This window comes from Athene noctua, chromosome 21 (genome assembly GCF_965140245.1).
Source record: "Athene noctua chromosome 21, bAthNoc1.hap1.1, whole genome shotgun sequence".
NCBI classification, from domain to species: domain Eukaryota; kingdom Metazoa; phylum Chordata; class Aves; order Strigiformes; family Strigidae; genus Athene; species Athene noctua.
In genome coordinates, this window is record NC_134057.1 from 9,143,063 (window position 1) to 9,170,568 (window position 27,506).

Genomic DNA, 27,506 nt, shown 5'->3' on the forward strand with positions numbered 1-27,506 from the left:
TCAAGTCACGTTAGCATTTTCAGGGAACATTACAGAGCACCCTTTATCTCCTGACAGAGCTACCTTCACTACACAGAACCTCACTGTTGTGAAATTCATGTGCTTCTAAGATAACCAGTATAATTTTAAAAAACCTCTCCTTAATATACACCATTATCAGCTGGACAATTGCATAACAGGATCTTTTTTTCTTGTTTTTAGTGAGGTCAAATAAAAGCTGCAAAAGAATTCTGCTCCGTGCATAGAGAGCTGACACAAAATACCCAAACCAACAGTTCTGTTGTCATGGGCACCAACAAGGAAAAGGCATTTAAATGCCAAGATTTTTTAAGAAAACCTTTACTGAATTGGTATAAAGTCAAACCTACAACTTTATACCTTGGGAACCAAAACTAAAAAGCTTTAAGAAAAATTCTGCTGACAAAACCCCACAGGCCTCAATAAACCAGCAGCCCTGAATGCCCCCTCCATCAGCGGGTCTGACACCAGGGCATGCCAGGCTGGAGAGCTGAGCTGCCTAGCAGGTAGCTATGGAGGCAGAGGGACAGACCTTAAGCATGCAGTAAGGCAAGAGAGATATGACCACAACTGTGCTACTTAGCAGCTGTGAAAACAGTTCTGTCTACCCTGATTTTATTTCTAGCAGAAGTAGTTACTAGTCTTCCCTTTAAGAGTACTGGAAAACGCACAACTGAGGGCACCTTTATTATTATTCGCAACATAGAGTAAGGTTGTCCTAGAGGTGATCAAAAAACTATTGTGCCTACTGCTATTACATGATGTTGTCTCAAACTGACCCACTAGGATTCCATTTCCATTTACAGATGAGAAAGACATGTGGAGTAACTCCACAAGCTCATCTAATAGCACCCTGTTGTTGATTTACGTGTAGCCAGGTGAAGAGCTCCTCTCCTGAGGGAACAGCTGCCTGCAGAGTCACCAAATCCCCACCCCTACCCCCCTTCACAGACTGGTTACTGGCAGGGGACTCTTTCCCTCGCCCAGCAAAGGTGGTGATGCACACGAACAAGGGAAGGCACCCAACAGCACTGTAAGAGCCTGACCCAATCCTCGGATCGGCAGCAGCCTGCAGAGCTCCAGCTGGTTTACAGTTTGCTATTTTCTTAGCAAGACATTGGGTAGTTTGAGCCTGTATTTCCATTTATATGCACTGATATCCACGCTGGAGACAACAGAAATTAAAACTTGATCATGAATCAATACAAAGGTTACCTTCATTTTTAATAAGCATCTAAGCATTTCAGAGGCCTAGGTGCTCTCTTCGCTGCATCACTTTTCATCCCTATTAAAGATGACAGAACAGGCTGTGACTGTTCACAAGTGGACATCACTCCACACGCTTTGGGTTCCCATCAAGAATTAAGGTACAGCCTTGCAGGACAGTTGGCACAATTTTCAAAAGCATCTCAGTGGATTAGAAGTTAAAGTTTGTCAACAAGCTCCATGTACCACTGCAGGTCTCCAAGGTCCTGATTGATTCCACCCCCCATCCCCATCTCCCTCTTTTTTTTTTTTTTGATTGAAGCTTAAGGCTCTAAGCCAATTAAGTGGCTACTCATAGCACTGAGTTCAAGGTAGAAATATTAGCTGATGACATCCCATGTTCACTCTCTTCCACTCCAGTTGCATTCAGGTTTTTTTGTGAGAACAGCAGAAGCTACAATTATTCTAACTAGAAACAGCAGACAGATGAAAGTAGGTCAAGAACAAGAGTCAACCAAAACTATGAAAAAATTACAGTTACAGCACTTGTTCCGTTAACAAGTCTGAAGTCTTTGGTAGTCCTGTGATACCGTATGACTTTCTCAGGTGGGGCAGGCTCAGCATAAAGCTCAGTGCATTATCCCATTTACAGAAACAAACTATAAACCCCTTTTACAGCAATTATAATGAGTTTTTCTTAATCTTAAAGACTGATAAATTTACACTGACACACACTAGAAAGTATACAAGCTATTCCAACACATCAAGCTCCATCCAGACAAACTAGAAGATGTTACGATGCTGTTTAAAAGCTCACATAACCCCTACAGAATGATGCTACAGAGCGTTAACAACTCTTCCATTTTCACTGACATTTATGCATGAAATATCAGGTTTGAGTATGATCACTAATAATGTCTTACATCCATGAATACATTGGAACAAACAGTTTGAGGTGTTATCCAGAGTTTTACTGCCATGTGTTTCACTGAAATTTCTACTTTGGCTAGGCAGTCTTTCAGCTCACTTCCGATACTGAAAACAATATTGCATAACAGCCAGGGATGCGTTTGAGAAATGCTGTAATCTCTCCACGGAACATGTGTGTAAATTATGAAGTGTACTTGCCAGTTGTTAGTGTCCCATGTGCAGACAATGCTGAACTGCTCTTATGTTAACCGTTTCTCCATGTATGATATTTTACTAGATTAGATTTAGCACCAAGAGTACTCTTAAAGGTTTTGTTGACAAACTGAATTGAGAAAATGAAGTATTTCTAAAGATAAAAATATCTGAAAAGCATAAAATCAGATTGGAGATTTATCACAAAACCTAAGAATAAATAAGCTAGCATTGTATTTGTACATATTCATAAGGCTGCACCGCCTGATGCCACATCTTCTCTCCCTCCCCTCTTCCTCTCAAAATGCAAACATCAGCTTTTATTACAATATTGGGAAACAACTGGAAGTTGGCTTAAAGGTCTGAAGCAACAAACACAGATTAAATTTTAGCTTATTCTTAATATCTAAGACAGTAACTCGCATAGCAGTTTGGCCTTAAGCTGACCATGTAGTAACGTTCGTTTTAACAAAAAAGTAAGTCTCTAGCTTTTATCATAATGCCTCCTGGAATGTGCAAATCAATTCCCTTGTGTCTAAAAAAACATTCAAACTAATGTGAGCAATATTTTTCTAATTTGGTTGAAGTCTCTCAGTACAGTTACTTGCCTAAACTATAGTATTACAGTTGCTAACTTTATTTTGCATAGTGTCTCAGCAGCTTAAGATGCCATGAAGGAAATTCCTGCTTGCAAGATAGTTTGCAAAAGGCAAAGTTCAAGGAAAAAGCGTGAAACCAAACTGCCAGGCGATGAATGCCAGCAGTGCCCGCTATCAGTTATTGCTGCCTGCCTTCTAACATCTCCAGTGCCACTGTGCTTCCTCCCCGCTTGCCGTTCCCCTCAGATATTAACTTGACATGCCATGTACCTGCCTTACCTTTGAGTTATGCTAATGAAAAATAGCATGTAGTAAATGTTTGATAATAGAAACAAGTTTAAATTTTTAAAGAGTTACTGAAGCCTGGTTTTTGAAACAGAAGATGAAAGTAAAAAGAAAAATCAGGTGAGAAAAAAACCCACACAAACAGAATAGGGACCAGATATTTTTTTTTTTAATTAACTAACTTAAAATGCATCAGTAATAAGAGGGGAAAACCAGAAGCATATAAACAAAAAGCAAACAATAACCCAACAAACCTCAAAACCAGAAACAGTAAATTAAAGAACAGGTGAAATGAAGTAACGGCACCTCAAAAAGAAAACAAGACACGAGTGGGTAACTTCAACAGATGAAGTAGCTAATGAAGAACTGAAGATTTTAATCTGAAGAAAACAGAAGAGAATTGAAAAAATGAAAAGAACAAGAAGAAGAAAGAGAACTACAGAAGTTCAGTAAAAGCAGTCCTTTTAAAAAAGTGAATGGAGAAGAGACCCCTGCTCTGTAAGCCCAGTTTACTTCACATGTGCCCTTACCACCTTTTTTAACCTCTGAAAATTTTCCCTGCTCCAACTCTCCGAATGAATTCTTGCCTAGAGCCACTAAGTTTCCAGGAGCTGAAATGATTCTTATGCTGGTTGTTACCCAACGCTACTTCAAGGCTGTCTGCATTCTGAGCACACGCTTATCCCCAGAACTTCTTTACGGCTGCTGAAATACAAAAGCATGTACCTGTATAGAGGGGGAAAAGAATTAAAGAAAGAAGAAGAGTAAGGAATGTGGGTGAAATCTGAACTCGCATAGACCCAGTTCTTAAAGTTCCTAAAGAGCACCTTAAACATCAAGTACTGCTACACTCACCTGAGGATACAGGTAGCACCGAGGATGCCGTTAGGGTTAAAACAGCCCGTGTTTGTGCAACTACAGCATTTGGCCATTTAGGATTTGGCAATCTACTCAACTTTTATACTGCTGAATAATCTTTAAAAGACAATTAATGGCATTCCTAAGGAACAGTAACCATAGCAGAGAGAAAAAGTATGTTGAGAGCAAAAGGGGAATAAGATAGAAAAGTTGCTGTCTCTCAGTTTGGTCTTTTAATTCATTGGACTAGAGAAGATCTGAAACCTCCAAAATATGAGATATTGGCATGCCCTGAGCTCTTGAGCACCCATGACAAGCAAAGCAGACCATGCCAGTGCTGACTGTTTCAGTACTGCTGGACATGAATCAGTCATTACAGAAGCGCTTTAAATTGTTTCACTTCCCTCTCTGAAGCCTTAATGTTACAGAATCTCTTTGTCAACCTGAACAAATGGCTTCCTTAAAGATGCTACTGGAAGATTTATATCTGTTTGCGTATTTTCTAAACATGTTATTTCAAAATACTTTAACCCTCATCACCCCTCATGGCTAGAGCAAGGCTGCAGCATCTGGTGTTCATTAAAGTCAGGAAATTCCTGGTTTGCTCTTTATGAAACTGTTGAGAGTTGATAATTTATTTTTTAATTCTAGCCTCTGCAAACAGCTATTTTAGCAATTTCATGTTAAACAATAAATTTTAATTAGCAAAACTTTTAATTTCCGCCTATGATAAATCTAGACATTAGTCTTTTACAATTGAAAAAAATTCCAGAAAATATTTATCAAGTTTGAGTTAATGAATTACCATTATGATCCTCAATATACAGTACTTAGCAATCATTAATTTAAAGGTTGTAATCCATATAACAGAGAAAAGAAAGAAGTTAGCAACTTCCGGCTCATCTACTCAAGTGTTTCAGCTTCATCACAATTTTTTTTCCCCAAAAGATCATAAAAAGATTCTGGGTCTTGTCCAGAACTTAAATTTTCAGATCCTTGCTGAACCTTATGATGTGGACCTTGTCTGCAAATTTCCATACCTGTGCGTTGTAATTAGAAAGAAAATATGTACTCTGTCCTTAACGGTTTAGTATCAACCATCTCACATTAGAAACCGAGAGCAGCAGTGAGAAGAACACTTCATTAAGCCCCAAGTGTTTCACGACAGACTGAACACGACAATCAACAGCACAGCTAGAGAAGTCTTCTTAATTGTTTTTCCCCCCTCACATTTCGGGAGGAAAGATGTGACTGACTGATGGCCACAACATACATGCACAGACTGTGAAGCTACTGAAACTGCAGGCAAATTAGGCTGGAAAGTGATATAAAACTCTAAACCAGACAAAACCGATGGAAAATTATATAAATAAATCTGGTACCACTGGATTGTGCTAGGGCACAGCATATGGCTTGGGTACAAGCCTGTCCATCGCTAACTGCTTCTCCCTCACCTAATGACTGCTTATCAGGCACCCAGTTACCAGCCAAGGGGGCAGGGAAAGATAACACGGTCCGAGTTCAAGACCCCAGAGAGCAGACCAGTTCTTTGTTGCAGACTCTCAATCCCAGAATGTCATGAAGTGAAGCTAGACTATGTTAAACACTTACAATATCTTCCCTATATAAACAGCTGTTGTAGCTGGAAATGGAAAGATACAGAACTGCAAACAATTGATGCCAAGTGTAAACAGACACATTTATTTCACAAGAAATAAGAACCTCTAGGTTAAGGATTTCTTTGTACACACATTGTGATTTACTGCCTTAGGTGTATGTGTACACACAACTTCCCAGAGCAAAGGAAGCCAGAGAGTACAAGTCTTCACTCTCGAGCCACCCTGCAGCCCACAAGCATTTGAAAGAGTTTTTAATACAACAGCATATTGCTAAAACGCCCAGTTTGCAGCCCATCACCATCTAGTTTCTCTTGGCATAAAGACTTCCCAAGATAATCCTGCTGCAGATGCACTCAGCCTGTCCAGCTGTTATTATTTGCTCAATTTTTAGCTTTATCATCAGCTCATCATTTTTAGCTGTTTTATTTCCCCCGGTATTCAAATTCATTCCATATTCCGATAGATCTTCACAAATCTACTATTCTCTTTGAGATGACAAAAAAAAAAAAAACAACGGTTAAATTAATCTACATATAAAGCTGCATCTCTAAGTACCAATGCAGAATCCCAGCCAGCCACCCCTCACCCCTGTTTTCATGGCCTTTCATCCACACTTTTCACCTTCAGAACTAGGTTTATTTAAATAGGAAAGAGAACAAGTGTAGGTATTGCTTTATTTCTTCTTTTATTCTCTCAGAACAAACTGTTCTGCCTCAGCTTCCTGAGCAGCTTTACCTGTGTATCAATCTCACTGCGGGTAGAGCCCACGTTTGCAGAGACCTTGTCACTCCCACGTTACTGTAAATTGCATCAGTACCTACACGACACCTGCATTTCTTCCAGTCTGAATCCCTTCCCCACTTTTAGCCTGTTAAATATTCTTTTTCTACATAAGGAGAATAAAGAAATTTGTATTTCAATACCGCGTGGGAAAGCGCCTTAAAGACTGACTCTTAATTTACGCCATAAAAATGTCATTAATCGTGCACCTTTCTAAAGAGGTTATTTTTCTTTGCATGAGAATCTTCATTTACAGAGGTCGCTCCCACATCTCCACCAACACATCCTAAATATAACGTACAGAGATATAACTTGAACTCTGCTTTCTTGGGTTTTAATATATAGCAGCATGAACAGAAATACATGTAACATTCAAAATCACTCCCAATTTAATTTCTCCTGCAGAACAGGAAGTAAATATTACTTTCATTCAGTCACAGCTATGATTCTTTAAGGACATAACTAGAAGGCTTATTTCAAAAAGAGATGTTCCAGATTGTATACTTGATTCACATTAATAGGCTGTATTTCCAAAAGCAGCATAATTTAAACCACATAATACTGGCCATTCTTAAGAAACAGCTCTACTTAGGTTTCTTAAAGAAACCAAGAAAGCCTGCAGACTGTCTGTCATGGACATAATGAGTATATATTGTTCTAACTGGGCTTGATCAACACACATTTTTGTACTCTAAAGAAACAAGCAAAAAACCCTGCAGAACACCCACTAATCTACAATGTTATCAGAAAGACTGTAAAATCAATTGCTCAGCTTAGATGCAGAATTATACAGAAGAAAGTGCACATGCTAAAAGACAGTAAAATATTACTGATAAGAAAAGTACTTGCAGAAGTGCAAGCTACTTAAAATGGGTTTGTATGTCAAATACCGATATAAAGCTGAGATAACTCCAGCAAGATTCCTTATAGAAACAGCAGAATCAAATGAAAATATTTCTAGTGTCCTGTATTGATATAGTGACTCTAAAGACAGAATTGATTATTCTGTGGTTTTTACTATAAGAACAAATGTCACTCCATAAAAACAACACAACAAAATACCTTTTTTCGATTTTGCTCCAATCTTCAACTTCGATGGCCAAGCAATCTGTGTATTTGTTTCTTCCATAATCTGTTAAAAGAAAGCATTTATGAAACATTCTGTCAAAAGTTCATTTATTGAAAATATGATGTTCACCATTTTCAAATCTGTTGACCATTATTACTCATAAATATGGCACAAGCTATTAAGTTATTTTCTGGTTTTCTTGAGAAGAATTTTTGCCTGGTCATAGGTGGAGCTGTTTTGATCATTCAAAAGGAATCCAAAGAACAAACCAAGATGCACACAGTTTCCATCAAGTTCAAATGACCACTACTAGCTACAGTATGCTCTAGGTCCATCTGAGAAGGAATTTCAAAGCTTCACAATCCATTAAAAAGATTTCTTTAGTTATCATAAGATGGCTTCTAAGTAAAGACCGCCAAATTTAGATCAAGTCCTTTTGAGTCTGCGTAAGACAGCAGTTTGCCTTCACAGGTTGTTTATTGTTGACTCACCTTTACCTGAAAGTAGCTTTTCATGGCCAGCCTATCAAGACTTCAAAACATTTTCCTTCTTGGTTTAGCAGTTCAGAGTAGAGATGTGACATCATTTATTACAACACTGTGTACAACCTATTTGCAAATCTCTTAACTAGTCAGCTGGGGAAAAAACCCTACACACATACACACACACTTGGACTTTGAAATCCATGTAGTCATTCGGCTCAACATACACTCTCATTCTGCTGCCACCTTTGTTTTAGTGAGCAAGTCCACTAGCCACAGGCATATTATACTGAAATCCAGTACAGGCACAGAGCTGCAGTGTGTCACTAACACATTTAGTAGTAACACAAGAGAAGGAACTGAAAGACAAAGACTTCATATATATGAACTGAAATTCAGTTCTAAGAAACGCTGGGCATATCTACTGAGACTAAGTAATTTCTCTTTTATATTGAGATCTCATCCATAAGTATGAGGTCATACCCCTCATCGCACTTGAGAGATGAGATTATCTGATCATCACAAGTAAGAATAGAGAATGTCATCATCACAAGAAACTGAAGAAATGAGAAAAATCTGCCAATGTTAGTCCATAACAAGATGGCTGTAGGATGCTAAGAAAGTTTATCTATTAAATATCATGCAAGACTGCACCAGACAAGGCATTTTTTTAATAGAGATGTTGATTTTAGAAGGCCCTCATGAATTTTCACGTGGAACAAGTTGTTCACTTCTGCTCCTGCATGGAAAAGATTTTGTACAGGAACAAGAGCAATTAGTTTGCTCAACTGATGTCAATTAGAAGGGGTCCTACAATCGTGGTCCTAGAGCCACTTCCCTTGGTCTGCTGCGTTACACTGTTTTAGATAGTGAGTCTGTAAGTACATAGAGGGAATAATAAGTATTAAGGAGATTATTTAACACATGACATGGTAACAAGTAAACAAGTGCTCACTGTAAACTTAGCCTGTAAACGAAAAAAAACCTTAAATAAGAATTGAAAGAATATTTGATTGCAGTAAGTAGGAAAGAGGTAGGAAAAGGAAAGGAGAAAGCTTTTCAGATGGCAATTCCCAGGGTCTGGTTCCTCCCGTATAAAAATATTTGTTCAATTTCCTCAGAAGGACTAAAAAAAAAAAAAATTGTGTTCTTTTGATTGCTGATACAAATGAGAATTACAATAGACAAAAAGCAGACACAATCCAAAATAAGTCAGCTCACCAAAATGGAGGGGAGGGGGGAATTAAGCAAAGCAGTACATGATAATAGTTTTAGTCATCTGAAACAAGCGTAAGCAATAACCGAAAAATTAAATTTCCAAAATAATCAAAGGCACTTCCAAGAAGAAAATGAATGCATTAAGAAAACGGCTACGATACCAGTAAGTTTTCTATAACAGTGTACCTCCGAACTAAGGCAGACTTCTCTAACAGTTCTTAATTCTTATCTTCTACATGCAAATCCCTAGGACATCACAACAACTTCCAGATTAGTACACCATGTGGAATAATGGAAAGTGTCAGCCAGACTTCATTATACTGTATTTTTGGTTTCAGCAACTATTGGATAATAAGTTACAGCTGAAATAAGACATTTCCACAAGGGTGAAATTCTATCAGCAACATACACATACTTTCACAAATTTCCAATCCAGATGTGAAAAAAGCTATTTCAAAGAATTCACTTGTGTCTGATAGAGCGGCTTTGGGCCAGGATTATTCTTAATTGTGCAACAGGCAATGCGATACACAGAAAATAGGACGGCATTAGATAAAAGGAGGAAAGAGATGCTAAAACAAAACTGGTGCAGGACTGCATTAAAGAAGATCCAGCATAAAAGGAACCACAAGAGAGGAAACAGAAGAAGAGTGAAGGAATGTCATTCAAGGCAAGTGTTACATCCCATCAGTCCTTTACCCTCCTAATAAAGTTTGGAGGCTTCTTGAAGAAATTAAATCCTCCCCATTTCTCATGCTAAACCAAAACAAAATGAAAGGGCACAACTTTAGAGATGCACACATTCTGGGGACACACAAAGCTGCCAGTGAGATCTTTGAAGGAAAAGAAGCCTGACTGCCAGCCACTGAGACGTGGCCACCTGATATCCTTCAGCTCTTCGGAGAACGCAATGCTAAAAATTACCACATTAGACCAAAAAGACGACTCAGCTTGGACACTACAAAGAGAAGTTTATCTCCTGTCTTAGACAGTTAGGCAAAGAAAAAAAAAAAGTCTGGATGCATTTAAATGAAGTGCATTTATTGAAGTATGAAAATGCTCAGAGTATGTGCTGGCTTGGAGCTCCAAGCAGTAAACTTTGATCAGTTCCAAGCTGATTGCAGTAACAATCCTTTCCACAATTTTGAAAACCACGTATTACATAAGACAAAAAAAAAAAAATTGTACTTTTTGCTGCAGCACTTATCTTTTCACCAGTGAAAATAATTTATCTTGCACATAAAACAATTTGAGAATGTTAACTGCCTACAAAGACTTGCAATAGAAATTAACTTCTGGGGTTTTTTGAGAAATCAAGGCTTTCATAGGAACCCCTAAGAAAAGTTTAAACTGTTTGCTTTATTATTTATCGTATTAATTTTATTATTTATGTATCATTTAATGTAACAGCTCGAGTGTCACAAAGCTCTAGAAAAAACAAGAAATTGAGTTTTTACCATAGTTGTTAAACTTTAAAGTAAGATGATGTTGAAAACTGTGCGACAGTAAAACTCTGCACAGTGCACATGACCGGTGCATCAACTTTTATTTCTGTTTTACCATGCTAACCCAGGCAGTTTTAATTGACAGCATTTTATTTTTTTTTCTGAAACAAATTCAGAATAATTCCGTAAAAACCTCAACTGCATGCTGCAATGGAATAGTTTTATTAGGAAAAACGCAGTGTTAGGCCACATAGCCTGACAACAGCAGTACTGCTCTCAAATGAACAAAATGGAAAACAGAACTCACTTTACAAGTAATATAGATATAATACATGTATTTTAATTGTATAAATACTTTAGTTACAAAACATTTAGGGGAAATTCAGCCTAGGGATGACTGAATCAGCATGTGTGATCTCTGTGGAGTAGCACCTCTGCTCAGGCTGCCCTTCTTTTCATATTAAGTATGTGATAGAGTTTATACTACTCAGTTCTCACCTTGAGGGATCATCTGACCAAACGGAACAGATGTATTTGGCAGCAAGATTTAATCCCATATTAAATCATCTCATGCTTCTTCTCAAAATGGGGGAAATCCTAAGAAATTATCTATCTACGTCTTCCCTTCCTCCCCTTTCCCCAAGAGAAACTGCAGTGTTTATGTAGCCAGAAATATGTAAGCTATTCTTAGTGGAGACCATACAAAAGATGACAAGATACTGGAAGATACCAAGAAAACAAATAAGACTGTGCCCTGACCCTGGAAAAAAAAAAAAAAAGGCTCTAGTTGCAAACCATTGGGCCTTCAAGAAAAAAAAAAAGTCTAGCTGTAAGACAGCTGGAAGAAAAGGTTTTGGCTTTCTTATATTCCAGCTTGAAAGATTTACAGTTTAAGCACTTCAGGGAGTTTTTACATTAAGACAGTAAGAAATAATTTTTTTCTGATGTTGTAATTTTTGTTTAGCTGATTTTGGATGGAAATTGGAATGCCCTGAATGCAAAACACCAACCAACCAAAACTCCCCAGAAGCCCACGAGCATTTCTGAATTCAAAGGAAGTATTTTACACACAGTAGATGAAAAAGAACAATATATCAAACAGACCTTTCTTCATTTAAAACAAGCATGATAAATGAAGTATTCTTTATAGTTAGTGTTGTTAAATTACCTATTTTTGATCTTCACAGCTTTGGGATTTGTGCATCTTGGCCATTTCTGCCTCAGTTCTTAACAGTACAAGGAAAAATGGGTAAGAGAGGAACCTGCATCTACCAGGGAGTGGGTTTCTGCGATTATTTTTCTCTAGTTTAGCTCAACAATGAGCTCATTCCAATTGAAATGATGAAAGTAACTGTCAAAACTGCAAGTACAACAAACTGACTTATTTGACAGTTAAGTCATCAGTGGAAAAAACCCTCTCGGTTTTACCTTGCTTAATACAACAGAAGACACATACACCATTTTAACATGTACTTAGACAATGAATTAAGCACAGATGTTAAAAATCCTGTAAATACATTTAATTCTATTTTTAGGACAGGTGGATGTTTATCTTAATCTATATGTAAGAACATCTTTTTTATATATTCACAATACTAGGTTTTGTTGATACCCTGAATTTTTGTGCTATAAAAAAACCCTAGGAAGCAATTAAATTGTAAGCCCACTGGTGTTTTTTATTTATCTGTCCATGTCATGTTTTAAACAGCTGAGTTTTTTGTCTTTCACCTCATAGTAACCTCATAGAGGTTTTCCTCTATGCAGATTAAAAACAAAGAGAAACATCTAGGTTCAGATCGACAACACCAATGGCACTAGACACTTACAGATCTGTAGTACTGCAGCAGTACCCTATTGTCAACTATCAAACAATGCAAATCCTCAGAGTACCCAACATCTCTACTACTGGGAATATTTCAGGAGACTACACTACACTTCTTCTAAGGCTGCATCAGAAAAAGTAAATAAGTATAAACACTTAAAAGACCAAATTCAAGAACTAACAAATGCATCTAAAATTAAATTTATGGGCTTTCCCTTGGGTTCTCATGGAAAATGGTATGAAGGCAACTACTCACTGCTCGCAGACCTGGGCATCTCTAAATCCAGACAAAAGAGAATTGCGAGGAGATTATGTAATATGGCCCTATTCTCCTCAGTAGACATACTTCGTATCTTTGCGAGTAAATCTCGCTCAATTACCAATTAAAATTTGTAAATAGTTAACAATCACACCTTCAGTTCTGTTAAAATCACTTCTATCTTTAAGCACTCTACGTAACTTCTAACTTGATTGTAATACATACTCATGTCTCAAGTTGGATAGTAGGATGGGAATCCCGCGACATTACAAGATGCATCAGCCAATTGAAATTCAAACTTCTTAACTGGCCTAAAAACCTTTAATGAATCAATTCAACCGATTTTGACATAGGTGGACAGGCCACCTCTACTTAACCCGGAAAAGTAACATATATTTATATGTGTTTGATAAATAGACTGTAAATTTTGTCCATGAGCCTGGTGACAAACACTGAAACCTGAATATCCTGCATGAAGAATCTTAGGAGAGTGGTTGGGTAAATTACACAAAAGAAAAATTATGCTGAATAACTACAGGTGATCATATCCATAAAAAAACCCCCAAACATTATTGTCTCTGAGGCAGCACAAAACACAGGGGTGGATGGGAAGCAGGGGAGGGAACTGAGCACTGATTCTTCTAACTTAGTGAACCCTTCTCAAAGTGATCCATCCCTCCGGGGTACAGGGGGCAGGTCTTCAGCAGGTTAAGTGACAAAAAGGACACTACAGGAAAAAAAACAGTGATATCCTTCCAGATTCCTGTTTTCACTCAGAAACTGCCCCTGTGCAGACAAAAACACCCCATAACTTACCACAAAGCATGCATTCAAGACAGGGCCCAAACTACTGAATTATCTTTAGGGTCACTCTTCATGTCACTCTCAACCATATGTTTAACACATTTCAGAAAGCATTTTTTAGTACAAAATCATCTTCCAGCAAGATAAAAAAGTATGACAAAATAAGACATGATTTCTCTAAACAGTATGAAGTTTGAAATATTAAAAAGGTTAATGTAAGGAGTCAAGGGAAAAAGCAAGTGGGGAAAAAGGGAAAAACTATTGAGAATTAGAACAATAACAAAACCACGCTGAAGTCTGAGACAAAAATATAGATGGCTGAGCTGCATCAGTAGTGCCCTCCCCCCCAAAAAACCCCAACCAAACAAACCCCCAAAAAACAACCAAACAAAGAACTTTGCAAGGGTCAAGTTCTCCACCAAGCAGATATTGGGAAGGGACTGGAAATGCAGGACAGACACTACTCATTTATATTTCATAAGCACACCTTGGAGCAGCCAGTAGAAGGGCACCTCCAGGGAATTTCTGGCAACGTGATCATCTGGAATTTGAGCCAAGTGCATCTGCAAGTTCAAGACGGCTCCTAGTCTCCATTTTGACACAGCTTCAATAAATATCCCTTTCTTCACTGATATGAGATAGAAACCATGAAGCCCTTGAAGCCAGGAATGTACCACTAAGGAACAAGTGCTTCCCAGTGTAACTGTGTACAGTTAAAAATTGCTGTAGAGGAAAAAAATCCCATGTGTGAGGGTAGGGAAAAAGACAGAGAATTAGAAAAAGTATTATTTACATAAAGGTCACGATAATATAAATTCTGTCTAGTTTGGTAATCTTGTTTTGAAGCTGAACCTCCACAGGGTTCGAGAGCACACAGCAATCCTTTATGGATCCCCATCGCTCGCTACATTTATGGAGGGTGACTTGCACCCAAGAAATATTTCCGACACAGCCGCTGAAGGGAAGGTTTTGTTACATCACCGTTTTGTTACATCACTGTATCCATCCCATTTTTAACGGGCCTGTATTCTGAGAACCATTCTTCCTCTAGCCTCAAGAAAATTTATTCCACCCATTTTACAGAAGACAAAAGTTACTGTGCAAGACAGCAAAGAAATGAGATATAGGAATATCAATAAGAAAAAGGAGTACCATTGTAACAACCGTTCAAAACTTGACATTTTTCCATAAACACGGAGTATTACTGGGAAGATAGTTTTACTGTCATGAAAAGTAACGCTTTTTGCGGGTCAAAACCAGGCAAAGAGTTGTGGGTGCAGAAAGCAGGCCGAGCATTATCATGATATTCTACTAAATTCTCCAGGTAGAAAGAAAGATTTCTGCCACCAACACCCATGCCAACTTCTCCCAGCACAACTGACCCCTGAACCCTACCACTTGTCTTTCTGCTCTTCTACAGGCGCATTTTAATTGCGTAATTATTCAAAGGGAGCATACTGTTTAAAGGGTAAAATGGAAAAACACTTCAGCAGTGGGATTAAATCACAATGCTGCGCCAATAACCTTAAGATGAATTAGCTGCGAAAGCTTTGTAAGTATGCTTTTGAATGATAAAGTGAGCTTTAAAAACAAAGGCTGTAACGAGTCAGATTTTTAAACATCAAAACCACTCCAAAGCAAGGTTTCTCACAAAAATGAGACCAAAACATCATGGAACTTTACATGATGTCATCCACCACCTGACACAAATTTAAAGGGGTTTTATTTTTCTTTTCCTAAGTACTACCTAAAATATTCTGCAGGATACAAAACTAATTCAATAGTTAACTGAAAATACCATGAGAAACAGAGTGGTCTGATCACATTTACCTTGCCATAAGATAAAGCATCCTGATTTTGTGCTTATTATTTTTTTCTTTACACCTAGAACCATCTTAAATAAGCTGTGAAATTGTTTTATATAAACCTGACACGTAGCACTGTCTGAATCTCAGCAACACCTGTAAAAGGGCTTGTTAGTAGACACAAATAGTAATTTTAAAACAGATACAGGTCCTTACAAAGACACAGAAGCTGTATTTGATACCAACACTTTCTGCTAAGATGTCCAGTTTCCATAAAGCAAGTGCTCCAACTCGAAGCAGCCACAAAAAGTGAACAGAGAACTCAGTATTTCTGCATCAAGCTGAATATGAAAAGAATGAGCTTGCACTTTGAGCACAGCTTTAAGAACCATAACGCAAGCTGGGGCTGTGCACAGAATATTTAGAAGTTTGGAGCTACAGTTGATCAGCAGTTCTGTTTCAATTTTGACAAACACACACGTTTTTCTTTCTCAAAAAAAAAAGACACAGACAAAATAAGTTCAACATAAACAGTCACAGTTTTGATGCAAAATCTGCTTGTAATTAAGAAGGCAAGAGTACCAGGGCAAAGGGATTAGTTATACAATTTACTAACGCTCACAAAAAAAAAAAAGCCAAAATTCAGTATTGCAGATTTCACTCATTAAAAAAGCTTTTAACATCCAAATGAGCATTTCCTTTTAGAAAATGAAACCATTACACATACAAGCTAATTCAGCATTAACCAAATGGTGGCAAATGACATATTTAAAATCAGACCTCAGGATGCCTTGTAAAAACAAACATACAAGTCTGGCCAGTGAGTATTTTGTTTTGCAGACATAAAATGTTCATTCTGCATATTTTACTTTCCGAGAAGTTATATTACTGTAGCTGCCTCAGCATGTATGCAGTTAGAGCAATATAAACTCTAAGAGTAAACTTGTTTATTTGAAACCTGGAGCATCATTCACATGTTTTTTTTTTTTTTTTAATATTTTCTGTATAAGCAGGAAAATACCTGAGCTGAAAAGTCACAGTAGACAAGTAAAATTCTACACGGGCTGATACTTATTTCTTCTTCCAATGCAGAAGTGGTGAAGCAGCAATATCTGAGAGGATGACTAATCCCTGAACAAGACTTTTGGCAGCAAGAACAGAGCAATGGGTGGAGCTGCAACCAGGAGTATTATATTTAATGGTTTGTTGGTTGTTTTTTTGTTGTTTTTGGTTTTGTGTGGTTTTTTTTTTTTTTTTTTTTTTGAGTTGTGGGGGAGGAGAAAGCACAGGAAGAACAAGGATGGAAGGGAAGAACAAGACACAAAAAGGAATTGTATGAAGTTATCCCGGAACAGACAGTGTGAATTCAGCCTCCAAAACCAGTGAGGCCAAAGTAAGTGCTTGAGATGCCAGAGCCAGAACACATCAATGGCACAGCATCAAGGACTACTGGCTTTTGGTGAGAAAATATGGGCTGTGTAAAAATTTAAAAAAGAGGAGATGGCAAAGTTTAGCCCAAAGCTTGGTGCAAACATGTAGCTTTGTTGCAAGTCTGGCCCACATTTTGGCTATAGCAACAGATCCCCATCCCAAGATTTGTCGTGTTCCCCCTCAAACATGGGTCTATAAATGAAATTCAAAACTAGAATTCACTGTTTACATCACAACTACTACTCTAAAGAGAAAGCTGTACGGTGTGCCTGACTCCACAACATTAATGCTACTTTTCTGGAGGCAAGGGGCTATTTCCGAGCAGGAGCAGGTGGCCCCGAGGCACCCACCCAGTCCAGACCCTAACACCAGCTAGAGTTCGCAGTTTGTGCTCCTGCATGGCAGAATAAATATCTCCTGTGCGGACCGGGGGCACAGCCAGAATTCAAACTGCACAACGCAGAAAACCCTTTAGTAAGTTTGTTCTTAATTTAGATTGCCAATACTAAGAGTTTACACGTAACACAACAATGCGTAGGGAGGACAAGGATCACACCCCATCTGGGTTCATTTCTGTACAGAAAGAAGCATTATGAAAAAAGTGTCTTCCCAAGTGCAAGGCCATGAGTGCACGTGTCTCTTGTAAGGTAGGGGTACCCGATTGTCTGGTTTTATATAACAACCAGAAACCCCAAATACATTTTTTGAAAATTATCCCTATATGACTACTTGGTTAGTCCTTCTCCCCTAACTCCACCCGTCTCTGAAAAGGGCAATAGCTAAATTTTAGAGGCAATCATACGGAATAACCTGTATGGGTAAGGTTCAATACTGACAGACATGGGGTTTTTGTGCTTCCACACAAGTAATTTGTTTCAATACTGCAGCAATTTGATCTTCACATACTAATTTGTCCATCTTTGTTAAACTGATTTTTATTTTTAGTTAACTTTATTAAATGCCATAATAACTTTACGAAAAAAATTAAAAGCATTTTTGATTTCTCCCAACTAATCTAGATCTGGGTATAAAATGGCAACAGAAGGACAGACAAACCTGTTTCCCATTTGCGTATTTCTACACAGCTTTATTGTCAAACTAAGTAAAATACCGACAAGCTTTCCTCCAACTCCTCATGACCAATAATTTGGTTGTCTGCATGTACAGACTTCGAGCCTTCCACAAAGAAGCAAGCAGGCTGTTTGTTGTCAAGATTAACTCTAAATAAATTTGCTATCTTCGCCAGCTATTGCCCGTGACTTTATCAAGAACTAAGGCAAGCATGTGCAGGATGAAGAGGTACTGAAGCTAAAATTAAAAGGTAAGATTAACATCACTGACCATGTATTCATTTTTTTCATAGTTTTGATCAATGGGTATCAGCTGATAATACTTAAAAAAACAAATTAACAGATTATACCTAAAGGTAATAAAGCAGTAGAGTAAACATTCCAACAGCTCAAACTTTCAGGCTGCACATAAAAGCTCTGAATCAGTAACGAGAGGATTGGGGAAGCTATCTGTGTGGAGATGTCTTTGGAATTTATATTGTTTCCTTCTTCATTAAAGCATTTTTAGCTCAGGAAGGAAGAGAACACATGCACACACGCACTGCATCTTTTCTTTAACCTTCACTTTACCTGAAATAAACTGGGAAAGAACATTCTTAAAACAAGGGCCTTGTTTAAGCAGGTATTGTAGTATTGCTGCTGTGTCCAGAAACTGCAATAAGTAAACCTTCTGCAACATTTACTTGATTTACAAATACAGCAAATAAGTGAGAAGAAAACTATCAATCAAATGCCCTCATCTATGGAGAAAGACTAAACTCCTTCCTTGACTTGACTTGAATGTTTTCTTCACCCTCAGTGGAAATATTAATCAAAGGTCACTGGTAATACTTGTATTTTAAATTAATGACTGAAAGTATAGCAAAAAATGTAAAGGGATTATCTAAGCATGCAAAAAGATATAAATGTTTCTATGAGTATAGTGTGAATGTATTCTACACAAGTAATAGAAAAAAGGGGAAGTTTATGTAAGAAAAAAAATATTACTTAACAATGAAGCCCCCACAGCACATCATTAGAAACACCAATATCAGCCAATTCTCCTCTTCAAAAGCAGAAACAGCAAGTCTCCTCCCTACAAATCAGGAACCCAGTGTATATTATAAATTTGTATCATTTTCATACTCACCCCACCTTTCTTAATTTATTTTTCAGAAGGAAAGAGTACAAGCATTTCCGAGGACCTAAATCCCTCCTCTATTTTAAGAGAGGATTTCCCTTTCAGTTCGAAAAGGATTAAGCCTCTCAGTCGAGACTGTGGGAACAAATTGCTCCTCTGTTGCTTTATAATACAAGAGATCTTGCACAAAACGTTAAGTACAGCAATAAGGTGGCATAAAATGGAACTTCATCAGCAACTAAAACTCTGATTCACTTGGAACTCAGACCAAGCTCCAAGCAGTGATGTAGATAGTCATTCAGTGTAATACTACAGGATCAAAATCCCCACTGTTTCTGGCCAAGGAGATTATTTACATGCAACTTGGCCAAGACAGTTGCTGGTTGAAGACATGTAGGTGCATTGGGCACTTCAAGGATTAGGCCCATCAGAGGGCACTTTCATATTACAGGTAGACTCTCAGGATTGACCCCACTGAATCAGAAGCAACACAGAAGCAGCTAGACATGAAATAAAAAAAATAAAAAACCCAGACCCTTGTAATTATTCCCTTAACAGAATGATGTCTGTGCTAGAGACATGACAGAGGCAGTTTTCCACCAGAATGAAGCCTTCCCACCACTGAGCTCTGTCTGAACTAAGCAAAAAGTTAAGTAAGCATTCTTGATTTACCTTTTTAGAGAAACCGATCCAACCTAAACAGTCTCCTTCTTTCAACTGGGTGTGGTTTTGCCAAAAGGGAGACAATCCTCTCCATCTCAAGATTTCCTGACGGGGTTGACCGCCACTGACATTCTTTCAACTCTCTAATCCGTACCACGCTCTCCGAGCTGTTGCTTCCTCTTCCCAGGAAGCTCAATGAGAGGAAGTTCAATGTGAGTTAGAAGTACATGCCAGGGCTTCATCACAGCCTAGCACAGCCGGGCGTATCAAGCAAATTCTGAAAACATATGGCCTTAATATATCCTTGTCACATGCTAGGAGCCAAACTCTACATCAAGAGGTTATTTTAATGCTAACGCAGATGCTGATTTCTACCCAGAAAAGAAGTGGAAGGTGTGGAACCAGCTTCTACAGTTCCAAAGTGCTCCGGTGGTTAAAATAGACAAAACCCATGAAAATATATAATAACCATGAACTTACGGTATCTCACTGGCAAGATAAATAGCACTGGAAGAAAACAATAGCTGAGCGGTTGCCATCAGAAGTAGGAATATTGCCTTGGGGAACTATTAAACGGGCAGTTCAGGAGAGTCATGGATGAAGACACATGGATGGCCCTTCAGAAGTTACTGCTGAACATGGGTAATAATCACCCCGAGACATCTTATTCTCAGGTCAATTATTAATATTTTTTAATAACTGAAAATGCCTTAAGCCATTTACATTTGAAGCTCTACCTACACATTTCATGTTCAGAGATTAAAAGGGAAGACCAACCAAGCTTCAGTCTGACAGAAAAATGTAACTTTTAGTTAAATTCATATCAGCATATCCTAGCTATACTTACAAAAGCATTTATGTGTACAGAAGCGTTGTATCAATATATTCACACATAGGAATTTTGCAGAAATTACAAGGTTTGCCCCAGGTTAACCTAACAAGCATTTTTCAAAGCTACGGTGAAAACACAGGATGTTGCAAAATAAGGTCTTTTACCATTTTAGATAAACAAAGAGAGCTCGAGGCAGCTTCCTTACAGCCTTTGCTGCCAGAGCCTAAACAAATCTAAAGTAATGTATATTCATTAATAACGACTGCATATAGAAGAGAAATTTAAAAGAAGGGTGATTAGAGATGCAGTTAGATACATCGATTTTTCACATCTTCAAATAGTTGTGGCGTTTTTTGGTTTGGTTGGATGGTGTTTTTTGGGGTTGGTTTTGTTTTTTGTGGTAGTTTTTTTTTTTTTTTTTTTAATATTTTGCTGCTACTGTTTCCGATATCTATACTGGAAGAACAACTCATTTTAAAGAATGGTTTCACCAAATATGGCTTTCCAAAATGGCCTCAGTAACTTTTCAGGTGCTACTCATTTAATACAGTAAGAACTTACAGATGAAACATGCTGCCTGCATGTCAGGACAGGAAGGAAGATTTAAAAAAAAAAACAAAACCAAAAACTGTAGTCTTCCTTTACATTCCTAAACTCCTAATAATTAACAGAAGAGATTTTGGTACACACATGCAACACTTGCCCGTTTTCACCTTCAAACTTCCAAGCATGATTACATCTGCATCAGGGAATAAGAGTCTGCAGTCAAGAGAAGCACGAACATTTAAATACACGTTTTACCTGAATCCAGTGAAATCCTAGAAAACCCTAAATATCTGCAACTGTGCAAATGAATATATTCCTACAAACACCATTTCTCTTTGATTAAAAAGACCCCCAAACAAACAAAAAAAAAACCACCACAAAACCTAAATAAGCTCAACATTCAGAAACAATAAAACCCACAAGTTACAGCTGGCTGGTAGTATATTGTGCTGTCCATAAAACCAAATTCTGCAAACCCGCTCTTGAAAGGAAGAGCTGAGAAGCCCCTTCAGAAATACTCCAAAAGCCCATGACTAGCACGTACAGACTGAATTATGCCGAAACGAGCAGCTTCCATCTGACCTCGAGTCCAGCACTTGGGCAGAGCCCCACATGTGCATCATTTCCAGTCACTACCTTGTGCGTGTGTAGTCCCACATTACGCCGAGAACTCCACCCAACTTGTACAAAACCCACAGCCTTCACCCATCACCCACTGCACTGCTGACAGTCCCACGATAAGGCTACATGTACACTCTTGCCCTGAGAAATTTCAGAATGAGAGGTTATCAGCAGCACTAAGGCTTCCAAGTGTTTAAGGAAAAGACTTGATGACACAAGAATTAAAAACAAACAGAAATTATGCGTTAAATTCCCCCCTGTTCACGTGGCCAACCCTCATCTGGTTTGGATTATGAACTCTTCAGGGCAGAGACCCACCACCTTCTTACATTTTATATAAGAGTGCCATGCATATCTAGAGTGCTACATAAATTATACATTCCCTGGAACAACGTCCTGGCTTTGTCTGGGAAGGGCCTTGCTTGCCTACGAGGCGTGAACCAGATGTTATAGATCTCAATGGAAAAATTCCATCATCAACTGAAAATAGGCTTTGGATCAAGAACAAGTAATAACTTCATGTTATGTGTTACTCTCACAGAATAGATGGGGACAATAATATATAAAGCAAGGTCCACAAAGATCTTGAACATAAATAGTATATAACATCACAGCAAACCAATTCATGTTTATTTAAGATTGACGGTCACTGAACTGCCTATCAGAGGACTCTAGGAAGAAAAACTATCAATTTATCAATAAATAAATAATGTATTAGCAGCTCCCAGTGGCTTTGAAAAATCCACATTAGACTAGGTTAGGTTTTCCCCCTTTGAAGCAGTACTAAAACTTAGAAATAATAGAAGAAAGTATGCTAAAATCTTCAGAATTTTTAAAGCGACACTACCAAAAAAAAACATTTATCTACTTGGCACTTTAATTCAGGAGCAGAGGAAGGGGGACTTGATCTTCCCCACCGTGACAGGGCAGAAGTATTAGCTTCATTTGCCCCTTGCAGTCAAGAACTGGGGTTTATTCTGTAAATCCACCATCAACTGCAGAACATGTGCTTGTTTCTCCTAAACTGCTCAGTGAAATAATACATGTTGACATATAAATTGTTATTATTAAACTCAAAGTTAAAAGTTGATAGGAGCAGTACACATCCACTGAGAGTCTGCTTAATTATGAAAATCCAAGTAAGTAATAGCACTTGCTCACATGTTCGAAGACCAGTAAAAGACTGCTTAGCACCAAAAACCTGTATTAACTTTCTTTAGAGGCATGAAAGATTCATTACAGCATCCACGTGTAGCTTCACAATCCGGGCTGAGTCCCGGACTTTGAGCTCAGCTCCGAGAGCACAAGCAACTTCTTTATTAGCTTGCTCTCAGGAGAAACAGAACTGAGCACTGTTCCCCGTGGATTAGCCACCAAGCAAGACCCAGCAGCCACTCAGAGGGCCAGCTGCAAGAAGTCAGCACTGTCTCACTCCCTCTACTACCAGCCTCCCCTCTCCTCCCCCTTGGTCTGCAGGTTTTGACATACAGAATCATCTTCCTTAACCTTTCCCTTATTATTTCTGTCCTTTCAGCGTTCATCTGAAAACTTCTTCCACCTCACACAACCCTTCCACCCAACAATAATTTCAGCACAGCGAGGGTAGATTTTGTCAGAAAATACTATACATGGCATTATTTAGGCAAATTGCACCCTCCATTCTCGATGTGTCTCTTAAACGATGCACTTTCGCTCCCCGTTCCACTCAAAAGCTTGCCAATAACTCCCTGAAGTCTCATTGTCAACACGATTTTTAAAAATGCATTTACTATAGCTTCAATTTCACATTAAGTTTCTGAAAGTATCTTGCCACCTTAGTTTGCCATGTGTTTCTAATGCTACAGATCACTTTCTTCCTCACTACACAACATGGAAACACATGAAAAATCTTCGTTTTACCTCTAGAAACTGTCCTATTCATTTCACATGTGAAAGGAAAAAGCTTAACCCCGATTAAAGGAAATTGCACAGACAGAGACGGTGAGTAAGCTATGAGCAACTGTCCAAAGATTTTTTTGAACAAAGGAAAACTCGCAAAGATAGTTTCCATCTGTTTTTATTAGCTTTACTATTGTGTATGTACTTAGAAACTTCAGTAATCTGAACTATAAAGTTGATGAGACTGCAAGAATGCCAGTCAGAATGAAGCAGCTTTAACCTTTTGCAGCATCCACCCTGTGCCTATGTAATAATTAAGCACATATGACAACATATTAATGCCAAAAGAGTCTCGACATCTATCATCAATATGGATGAGCACTCTTATTCACATCCAGCACATTTCTCTTTCCTATTAAACAGTATTTTTTGCTGTTACACTAATAACTACATAATTCTAAGGGCCATTATATCTACAGTAAATAATCAAGTATCCAAATACACATCAAATATATAAACCACTCAATCCCACACAGAGGAAATATTTTGTCCTCAATTTCAAGAATTATCAACAGATTTCTACAAGCGTGAAAAACAGTTGTAAAATGGATGATACCTAGAATGAAGCATATGCTGCTACGGCTTAGTTTTTATTCCAGAAAGTACAAAACCCCCATGCCTTTTGGTAAAATCTTAAAAAAGAATTATTGACACCTTCTCCTCTGAGCACACAAATATTGACAGTTAAGCACAATCACTACGGTCAGAAAAGTAACTCTCATTATCCGTCAAGAGCAACATAATCTGAAGACTCCAGTAAAATACTTTCCGAAACAAACATTTTGGCAGCATACATACTCCTCCCGACCAGCCTTCATCAAAGCATCTGACAACCTCATGGAGGATCAAGTATTCTTTCACATTTAAGAGAGACTTTTTGAAGTGACACTTATAAATATGAAGAAAACATGAATATTACAGCAAACTGCTTGACCACCAGTCAAAAAGGAGTTTCAAGACATTTCAGCATGCAGCATGAAATAATACAGAAAAGACAAACCAGCTCATCGTTTTTATTAGCATACTGTGTGCAGATCTTCATTAACATAACTCGTAAATAATATTTTACACACTTTTCTTGAAAAAAAAAAGTTGCTTTGTAAAAGTAATTTCAAAGTCATTACTCTTGACCATGTTTCTCTTTGTAGTTTAGTTGCTGCAGGACTATTTTTTTCCAGTCCTTCCGTGCCTCTGTCTAACCACAAACTTTATTGAATCATTCTGTGGATTCTGCATTTCTTTCTTAAAAGGCCTTTGCATTTCTCAACCAAATATTTATGCTTTCAGGGATATCACAATAAGTTTCATGCCAGTTTTTCAAAAACAGGATGCAGCATTTATCCATAGACATAAAAAACCTTAAGACCACCTCACAACATCATCTAGATAAACCCCCTGCTATTAAGCAAAATAAGCTTTCACAATGCATATTTTGTTATTTTTAGTTTAATAATAATAAAGCTGTGCATGAATGATAGTAGCATACACCAAAAAACCCCATTCCTCATCACATTCCACGCACAGCTGATAGTAGACACATTATGTGACAAAGTATTTTTAGAAGTTTGATCAATACAGTGGAAACTACTCATTAAGTTCCATTAGTTGATCTCATGAGCAAGCAATGGGCATTATTTTTCACGCCCATTAATAATGGGCAAAAATAATTAATGAAAACTATTTTTTCTCTAGTCAACTGATGTTATAGAATTAAAGTATCTTTCTTACCTTCTGAAAAAAGTCTTCCCCACTTTTCCCTTTGCCCTCTGCAGCAGCTGTAAGACAAAAGCCAGATCTGGTTACCAAATAGATAGAAAATTTACAGGCTTACATATATAGATTATCAAGGAGCACGTGCTACTGTGAAGTTATAACTCTGGGTATTTTTTTCTTGAGCCATAATTATTTGTCAACAGCTGACTAGTATCTGGAACAACCTTTTGCAAGTCACTCGATGAGGATGGAGTCCAAGCAGACGTCTGTATTTGCATACTAGAGCTATAATATACTGATACACATTCTAGTTACAAAGCAAATATGGTTGTGCAAGTCTAGTGATTTATTCACACTGCATACTTGGCCGTGTAATTCTACCAATGGGAGGATCAAAAGAAAGCTAGGAGGGCACATGATTTTCTGTATCAGAATAAAAATTAGAACCAAAACAATAAGCATTACAGTAAGCTAAAATCGTGTTTAAAATATTTTTCCTCTATTCTGCTATTTTTATACTGAAGTGAAATATAGAGCTACTGTTATTTGGTTTATCAAAACTGAAAGCGCCACAAGAATCTAAATACTTATTAGTGCTGCTGAATATCCCTTTCTTTCTCAACTGTTCGTTATCCCATGAAATTTTGCAACACGTACTTTCCACCAGCCAATGTTTATGAGCTACTACATTTATTTACAGCTGATAAAAAGGAGAAGTCCAGAAACTTCCACTAGAAATGGTGCCATTGTACAAACCAGAGACATTTGAACAAACATGTGAACACTTGAGAATGACATGCAAGAAACTTGACTCGAAGTTAAGAGTGGTACTGAATGTGGCTACTAGTAGGGCTTGACAACTGTGGACAAAGAAGCACTTGTTAATCAGGGAAAAACTACGATCTTCATGCTCTTAGTCTAGGAAATCAAAGGATGAAAGGCGAAAATTTCGACTTTGCGAGGAGAAACACCATCAGAAACCACTCTTGACACCAATCCTATTTGAAGGAGGGACAACAGACAATGCTACCCTCCTCCTCACACCCAACACACACCTCTTGCAGTGCCAACTGACCCAGTGCAAGGGGCCAAGCACGGAGGGTCCCTGGTCCTCAGCTTCAGAGAGGATGAAGAGGGAAAACCGGCATCGCCAGAGGTATACATGCACAGCATCGAATTGCTCCCTGTACTCTACGGCTGGACTGGTCACACTAGGACTTTGTATTTACGTAAGAGGAAACACTAACAAAAGGAAGAGTGAATAATAACACATGTAGGCTGTAAACGGAGTATAACGCCTTCAGAGCACTTTTCAAAACCAGTGCCGGTAACACCACAGTGGCAGAACAGAACATCTTTGTTGAACACAACTTGAAAGCTTGCAAGAAGCCATCATAATTCAGTGTTTTCAAGAACAAGACCTGAATCAGGGCATGGATTATCTCCCACATGTATTTAAATTCACAAATTTAGTGAATGTAAATGATTGCACTTAACGATACAACTCTTTGCATATAGCTTATGTTGTAGCTTATCATTGCTGCAACCTGAGACCTAGCAACCAAGGCAGAACACAGTATCTCAAGCTGATTTAAGAAGAGGATCATTTCCTTTTCCTTGAAGGAAGAGATGCCTCCAAATCAAACTCCAAGTGCAAAAAGTTTCCTGAATGGTACTGGATTACTGAGGAAGCTCATTATCATCTTTTTTCTTTATTTCTCACACACAAAACAAACCTCTAGGTTACCCCATTACCCTGACTTCAGCACTCTGTTTCAGGTACGTAGTTCTCCCCACTCTTTCAATTCCACAAGCAATTCCAAACTCTTAAGTTAACATTAACTAGGCCAATGCAACCTAAGAACAAATGAAAGCAAGCAGATACAGGCTAAAGGCATGAGATGACTTTTTCTATCCCAGAGGAAGCAGTGTCACTATATTTGAAATAGGCTTATCAAGATATCAGTAACACTTAAATACCACGGCAAAAACGTACACTAGGAGTTTTTACCTAATACAGTTCAGAAGTTCATGTTATTTAACTCAAGGATAGTCAGGGCAGAGGCAGGGAATGAAGCCTGTCAAGCAGTCGCCTTGCTGCAGAGCAATTCCAGACTCTGCAATTCCACAAGTCTGAGAGGAAAACAAAACCCTCCTCAACCTCAAAACCCACAAGTGCCT

General features: G+C 38.1%; 1 protein-coding gene across 2 annotated transcripts in view; it reads right to left on the bottom strand.

Annotated features, from left to right (window-relative positions):
- The window catches only part of BICC1 (BicC family RNA binding protein 1), a 110,889-nt gene that overhangs the window by 47,639 nt on the left and 35,744 nt on the right, over positions 1-27,506 (bottom strand). For both annotated transcript variants that reach the window (XM_074924360.1, XM_074924361.1), the window contains exons 2-3: positions 25,341-25,387; positions 7,550-7,619 (exon numbers count right to left, since the gene is read on the bottom strand). In XM_074924360.1, coding sequence (XP_074780461.1) covers positions 7,550-7,619; positions 25,341-25,387 — 117 coding nt within the window. The remainder of the gene's footprint in view (positions 1-7,549; positions 7,620-25,340; positions 25,388-27,506) is intronic.